This window comes from Morone saxatilis, unplaced genomic scaffold, assembly GCF_004916995.1.
Source record: "Morone saxatilis isolate NCDOM2014 unplaced genomic scaffold, NCSU_SB_2.0 Contig14, whole genome shotgun sequence".
Lineage (NCBI taxonomy): Eukaryota > Metazoa > Chordata > Actinopteri > Moronidae > Morone > Morone saxatilis.
Window position 1 is genome coordinate 8,710,009 of NW_023339696.1, and position 7,642 is coordinate 8,717,650.

The window sequence follows — 7,642 nt, forward strand, 5'->3', positions numbered from 1 at the left end:
AACCCCCCCCCCCCCCCCAACTGCAAGAGTTGATCATTACGAAAAAAAATCAAGTAGTCATGTAGTGACTGTTCAGTTAAACAATTCTGGCTATATGGCAGCTCTTTCTTTGAATTTCCAAGTGAATGCCTCCAATAAATGAAGTCACCAAGTGGAGTCCTAGTGGTGAATTTGCCAATTTTTATTGTTATTGTACAGTGTCTTCTTTTGAGGTTAAAAATGTATCGCACAAAACTACAATTAAGTTGACACAAATTTCAAATTGTTGTGCCTATTAAAGACTACTTCCACAACAAGCAGCCAGAGAAGTTTGGCATTGATGGGTTTTGAGCCACACTAGCAGCATGTCTTTGTCAGTCTGTCCACCATTTTGGTCCAAATGGGAATATCCCAACAAATCTTTAATAAACTGACATGCAATGTTGTACAGATCTGCATAGTCCCCAGAGGATGAGTCTATTCCTTTGATGCCACCGTGAGGGTACATTTTTAATGTTTAAATTGACACTCCGGTCGGCCTCAGCTATACTGTGTGTTCAGTGCATAGTGGCAAATGTTAGCATGCTAACACATCATTCTATTTGCATTTAGCTCAAAGTAGAGTCTCAAAGGATTTAGCATCACTGTATTCTTAACTTTATCAGGCGTTTCATAAGGGATCCCTTTTCTATAATTTAAAAAACTAATGACCTATAAGTGACATTTTATGGTTGTATTTAGTATTATAGATTAAAAACTGATATGGATACATTTTGAGCAGATTTCCTGTTTAGGGGACTTTTGGACAATTTTCTATTCAAACAACAATTTAACATTGGTTCAAGTAAAACACTGTATTGTCATTTAGTTTAGTGTAGAAGTGAAAAATTCTTTATTGAAAAATGCAATATGAACTCGTTCCATCTCTTAAAATCAAATGTGTGTCGGGCAGCAAGTTTCCAAAAGAAGTTAGTTGTGAGGAAGATGGAAAATAGATTTTTAGTCTGTTTGTGAACAAGTTTGTTTTTAATACGTTATCTTAAAAAGCATGACTATCAATACAGAGGGTGTTAATGTAGGGATACAATCATCATGCTTTCAAATTGGCACTTAATGCTCGTAAAAGATCTGAACCCTGCCTCGTTCAGTGCTAAACTATACATGGACTAGTATAACTCGGTGAAAGGATTGGCCCTTATACAGCAGATAGAACTACAAAGAAGGTAACGATGCATCTGTACATAGCTGCTCTATAGTGTCCTTAAACAAAACTAGACATACAGTACCAAAACCACAGCGTCTACATAGGCAAATAGCAATGGCAACATGGCAAACAATTACCAAAACCCTTTTTTTTTTAAATCACCTGTAAATTTAAAAAACTTCCTAGGCTTACAGGCAGCAGTCTCCACTGAGAAAGTCTGCTGTAGACAAGAGACGGTAGAAAATGCAAATATTTTCCAGTTTAACAGAAGACTGAAAACACGACTAAGCCACTATTTTATGGTACAAGAGAAAACAAATCTTTGAAATAATAAAATTCAGATCATTGAGAAATCACTTATTTTAAAGTGTGTATTCATTGAAGATAGTTTGAATTGACCTTTTAATCCCCCTTTGCAAGACATAACAGGTCATGAATCAAGGCTGTTGTAAGGTGCGTGAACTTTAACCCAAGTCCCAGTCAAGTAAGATGCTTGGGTTCTTTAATCATATAAAAGGATTTTGGCCATGAAAATGGTAGAATAACACCGAATTCCTCTCCTTCAAAATGTCGTTAGAGTTCTTATTGACGTCTGGCAGCCCTTCCTCTGCGCTGCGGTGAAGCTCTTCTCTGCCCCCAACAGTGATGTCAACTGACAACATGGCCTTCAACAGCATTTCCCAGACACCACTGAAACACGAAGAGGCGTGACTTATTGTTTTGTTTCAGCGAGCTGGCATGCTGCTCGATTACAGGCCAGATCGGGCACCAGAGCGGTTCCACCCGCCAGTCACAAATTACATGTTTACATCAGTACCCGCAGTTTTTTTATTTTTATTTTTATAGCAAACAAGAGAGTGGCTGATTTTCTCTCACTGCCCCCTCAGAGTCAGGATTGTAATTTGCACAGAATTAGGCGGTTGACTTCTTGGCGCCAGAATCCCAGGCTTGTTCTTCTGGTGCTTGCTAAATGTCTCGGTCTCTTGTGGAGGCGAGGCAGGGGATGAGTCCAGCTGTGTAAACAACCTTCGATGTATTCCCTGATGCGTACAAAGCCTCAACCCATCAGGTTCAACTGTACATAACTCCTCTTCTCCTGTAGCCTTCATCGTCCATCATTAGATATGGCTTTCTGACCGCCGTGACCTCTGATGCAACCCTGGGGTCAAGCCCCAGATCTGTGGGAGTCTTCCTCTCCCTCTCTTGGCTGACAGCTCTCAGCTGTTTTGTCCTTCTCGGATCCCTGTTCAGCCACGCCAATGCTTCCAAACATAGCAGCACCGCCTTCCCTGGTGGCAGGCCACTCTGTCATCATGTCTGTCTCAACAATAAATACCAGTGAATAAATACCATAAAAAGACACAACCACACTCCTGTAAGAACATCTGAGATGCTCCTCCATCTTCTGCCATCAAGATCGCAGTCTTTGCTGTCAAGTCTTCTCCACGAGTCTTCCTTTGGTTTATCAATACTAATGTTATTGGAGTGTACAGACGATATGATTCCAGCTGGTTTCGTATTTGGCTCCAAAGCAACGTCAGACCAGCTTTCTATTGCCTAGTCAGACCTGTTGCTCAGTAACTGTGATGTGAATCCACACCATCAACAAAAGGAACACCGACACCTGTGTGTGTGTGTCGGCTCTTACTCCAGTGTCCCCAATAAAGTCTCAGAGTTCGAGGGGACATTTGGTGCATGGCAGCAACATGGTGGCTGGTTGCATCCATGATTTCCATAAAGATTTTGTTACAATCTGTAGTAGTCTGGCCAGGCCAGACACAACGTTTTATCTACACTAAAGCAGGGGCTGGTCACTTTGCACTTTCCAAGTTGGAGACGCGCCCATCTGATTCATTCCCCATTGCTCCCCGAATAATCTTCCAGAAAAGATGTTTTGACGTGTGCACCTCATTTGCGTCTACTCATAGATACACTAAGGACAGCTATTCTATAATGGGGATCACTATGGGGGAGATATTGTCTTTTTTTTGTGAGGGAATGTAGGTTGGGGGGTGGGGTGGTACTGCTAGTCGATGAACTTGTGTGTGTCTCCGTAGAGCCATCGCTGTGGAGGCATGGCAGCCTCGTTGAGATGGTTGCACTCGTCGCTACACTTGCAGGACTGGATAAACATCACGGACCTGTTGAAGCGTTCGCCATCAGGGCAGGCGAAGGTCACGTTGGCGGTACGTGTACGACGGGGAGAGCAGCAACGGCCATCCCTACATACACCGCAGTAGTTGGGCCTGTACAGGCGAGTGCTCCTGCAGCCGGCATAGGACAGGCGGTGTGGCTCCGGGGCCTTATGGGTACGAGAGCACTTCCTTCCTTTCTGTGGAGGGAGAAAGAAGAGAAAGACAGTCAATTTTCCGGTGAAAGAAGTTTAATAAGAGAGTCTAAAGCCATGCTAGCAGCTCTATGAGGTTGTACGTTAGCATACAGTGCTGTAGTCCGCACTTAAGACGTTTTTTCTATTGTCTCGAACTTGTATCGAACTCGTTGGTATTTACACTCTGACTTGTCTGGACTATTGGTCTCAGCAAATATTCCTTCCTTTAAAACAAAACCATTGATGAAGTGCTTGTTCAGATAACGGTAGGCCTATTGGTTTAATTGAAAATTCATCTCGAACAGGCATTGATATCGGTTATCAAAATGCATCTGATTGGTAATGGCAAAAACGGTCTTGACTTGGCCTCTCTTATTTGGATTTGGACTCGAACCTCTTTGGACTCGGTCACGACTAGTCCTGGTCTTGGACTCGACAATGGTGGTCTTGACTACAGCACTGTTGGCATGTCAACATGCTCACCATAAAAGGCAAATATGCATATGATGTTTAGCAGGTAGGCCTTTAGTGTGTTAGCATGCTAATATTTTATAATTATCACTAAACAGAAAGCACTACTGAGGCTGATGTGACTGTCATTAGTTTTGGAGGTCTTTTGTCATAAACCAAAGTATTGGACATCGACCTGGTGATTGTGCTAGATAAAATGTTAAGGGATCAGCAAAGTTATTGCAATTCGAGTGGAACATAAAGGTCTGAACCAAATTTCATGCAAATCCATCCAATAGTATTTTGTTGACTCAAAAAGAAGTGGTAGAGATATTTTCAGTCAGGAGTAGAGGATTGACCAGATAACAAACGTTGCAATCCCTAGAGCCTCATAGCTAGCATGGCTAAACTTCTTTTCTTTGGTTCAGCTGTGATGACTCTCATGTGGAGCAGGTTAAACACTGCTTTCTAGAGGAAGCTTTATAGGATCACATTGCTATTTGCTTGGAATCAGAACTGCCATACCACACAGCAAAATTAAATAACTCATAAGTCAAGCTCTGAGACATGAATAACAAAGCTAATCCAGTTAAGTACAGAGACAGGGAAAAACAAAATAAAGGTCAGAACAACAGATGAGTGCCGGAGAGAGGAGCATGCCAACAATAGTTAAGGCTTGACACTGATGCACATTAACACCCACAGCTGCTCTGCAAACACTGGGAGAGCACATAGAAACAGGTGCATAACAACCCATCAGCCTCCTGAGTGGCTCGTGGCGGGAGGCAGAATGTTTCTGAGGGTGTTGTATATGAAATGTGAGAGAGCAACAGAGTGGGCGAATGGAAGGCTAGCAAAGAGCCACTGAGCACAGCTGACAGCCACAGTGTCACAGGTTCAGTGTGGGAGAGCTGCAAACCCAGCCCCCACTGACAAAGGAGGGGAGAGTTTTTCCTTTGTCACATCTCTGAAAAGTTCTGGGATTTATGCCTGCATGAAATAATGTCTTTGCTGTGTTATTTATAAAGAAGACCTGCATTATATATCATATTCTGCTCTTGACAACGTTGACAGTAAAGTAAAGTACAATCACTGCGTTTTTAAAGCTACCAGAGATCGTGACAAAAATATAGTACGTGCCGGACTGCTAATTGGATCCGAGCAGTTGCCAGGTAACCAGCGGAGACTCCATGAAGTTAATGTTCCCAACCAGGAAATAGTCCGGCACATAAACTCCAAATAAAACGTTGCAATATAATACAAACAATATAGCTTCATATTTACTGTATAGACAATATCAATCCTCTCATCTAACTCTCTGCCAGAAAGAGAATAAGAGTTTCTAATTGTTAAAAGGACCAGTGTGTAAGATTTATTGGCATCTAGCGGTAAAGTTTCAGACTGCAACTAACTGAACACCGCTTGCGTCTCTATTTGAGGACCTGGGAATGGTTTGTCTGTTCAGGGCTACTGTAGAAACATTGGTTTCACCATGGCGGACTCTGCCAGAAGAGGACTCACTCACTCTGTAGATGTCTCATTCTAAACGAAAACACAACAATTCCTATATTCTGTAGATTATACTCTAATGAAAACATATCTTTGATTAATATATCTGATTTATGCCAATAGATCCTCCTAAATGATACACACTGGACTGGGACAACCTTGAACCAAGCATGAAGCTGCACAGGGGAAACATGGTCTAAATCAGCTCCGTCGTTGTCCTGTGGGGGAAGTTTCCCACACAGCAACACAACCACGAATAGACAGAATGGACTCTGGCTACAGAAGGATTTAGGGGTGGGGGCTATATACATGCCATTATATTAATACCAATCTGACCCCTTGAAAGCAATCCTTTCCTGAATCTATTTAGCATGGTGGCTGCACTGCATGGTTGTGGGCCATTAGAGGAAGGACTGCGATCCATCCCTTTATGAGAATCTTAAAAGCACCAAACACATTCCTCACCTTGACAGGGATAGACATGGTGCTGCAGGGCCGAATGTTGCACAGGCGCGTCTCCTTGATCAGCTTACACCGGGCATTGTCATTGGTAACACGAGAAGAGACGCCCATCCCACAGCTCCGAGAACACTGGGACCAGGAAGTAGTCTGAACCACACACTGATCTCCCACCTGCCTCCAGGCTGGGGAGATGAAAGACAGGACGTGTGAGGGGGAATGACAATGGATGATGCAGAATATGGAAAGTCAGAGAATGAGATCAGTAAAGCTGGGGGGAGAAAAGGGCCAGTGGGAGAGAGAGGGAGAAGGAGAGGTCCAGAGATGCAAAGCACACTAGCCTCATTCACTGAACAGGCAACACTGACGCATAGAGAGGGTGATTACAGCGAGGGGAAAGCTGGGTGACAGAGGTATGTGCTGTGTTTGAGAGAGAGAGAGAGAGAGAGAGAGAGAGCACCTCTGGTGTGCAAGGAGCCAGTGGAAAACAAGCCTCACATAAATGCTGACACACACGCACAGATGCAGAGTGAAAGGCTCACAGTGAAGCCGTTTGTGCGTTAGGAGGCTAAAATGGCTAAAACATAAACATGATGCTTTACTGCGTAGAGGAAACAGACGGCACTCTGGAGGCGACATGGCGGCACCCTCTCTTACCCGCCAAGTGCTTGTTTCCACGTGGCTTGTCCCACTTGCGCCCCACCTCCACCAGCTCGTTTCCCAGGGTGTCCTTCTCCTTTTTGGGTTTATAGGGGTACAGCTTCCGGTAAGGTTTGGGATAGGGCTTTGGGTAAGGGTAGGCCGGATAGGGAATGAAGGGGTAAGGCGGATAAACTGGAGGCTGGGGTCGGCGGTGCACTGGAGGCACGACGGTGGTTCCTTTGTGGCAGTCGATGCTGAGGCAGCACTGGCCTGGCACCTTGACCAGCTGCGGAGCAGGACAGGAAGGGGATGCCAAGGGCACGTGGCTGGGGCAAAGGGGCACGCAGCCCACCGCTCCATCGATGCAGGTGCACTGGTGCTTGCAACCAGCGCGGAAATTCTCGCCGTTTTGATAAATCCGCCCATTGTATTCGCACGAGCGGCCCTCTGCCTTTGCTGTAAAAGTAGACAAACAGGTTGGTCAAAAATACAAAAACATAGTGTTCAGATATCAAATATTCTTGAGTTCATATGTAAATGCGTCTTTAATATGCATGAAAGGTCAATAAGAAGAGTTGAGAGACACACTATCTCCAGATTTATGAAGCAAGCTCTATTCTTAGACCACAGAGGAATTTTGACTTGTTTACAATGTCCTTCCTCTTCAGTCCCTCAGAGGGACTCCCCCACACAACACCCCAGATACCCCCCTTTATATAGAAACACCCCCAAATAAACACACATATAAAAATACCACTGTGCGTGCATGTGTGTTTCATGGGGCTGTTTGTGTACACACTGAACTACTTATATAAATCCCGGACTTGGCCAGGTTTCAGTCGCAGCTCATGAAGGTGCTCTGTTTTTGAAACGTGGCACGGGCTTCTGAACCCCCTATCAAAGAGAAACTCCAGCCACTTGGCTCGGAAGCTAGATTCCCCACCCTGAAATTACACATTCCCTCACTCAACCCCGAGCTAAACCCCAAACTTTGTGCCCAGTCTAAACCCAAAAACTCCTCTTGCATCTGACCATCTGACCCTCTGACCCTCCGACCCCCCCCCCCCCCC

At 44.5% G+C, this 7,642-nt stretch overlaps 2 protein-coding genes across 2 annotated transcripts in view; one reads left to right on the forward strand and one right to left on the reverse strand.

Moving 5' to 3' along the window:
• Positions 1-156, forward strand: part of ddx39ab (DEAD (Asp-Glu-Ala-Asp) box polypeptide 39Ab) — a 5,564-nt gene extending 5,408 nt beyond the window's left edge. Inside the window, exon 10 of the mRNA XM_035654606.1 lies at positions 1-156. This exon is cut by the window's left edge and continues 442 nt beyond it. The gene's annotated coding sequence lies outside the window, so the exon portion shown is untranslated.
• A 691-nt stretch (positions 157-847) lies between these two features.
• Positions 848-7,642, reverse strand: part of si:ch211-106h11.3 (CCN family member 1) — an 8,967-nt gene continuing 2,172 nt past the window's right edge. The window contains exons 3-5 of the mRNA XM_035654607.1: positions 6,588-7,028; positions 5,937-6,115; positions 848-3,515 (exon numbers count right to left, since the gene is read on the reverse strand). Of these exons, the coding sequence (XP_035510500.1) occupies positions 3,210-3,515; positions 5,937-6,115; positions 6,588-7,028 (926 nt within the window). The 3' untranslated portion in view covers positions 848-3,209. The remainder of the gene's footprint in view (positions 3,516-5,936; positions 6,116-6,587; positions 7,029-7,642) is intronic.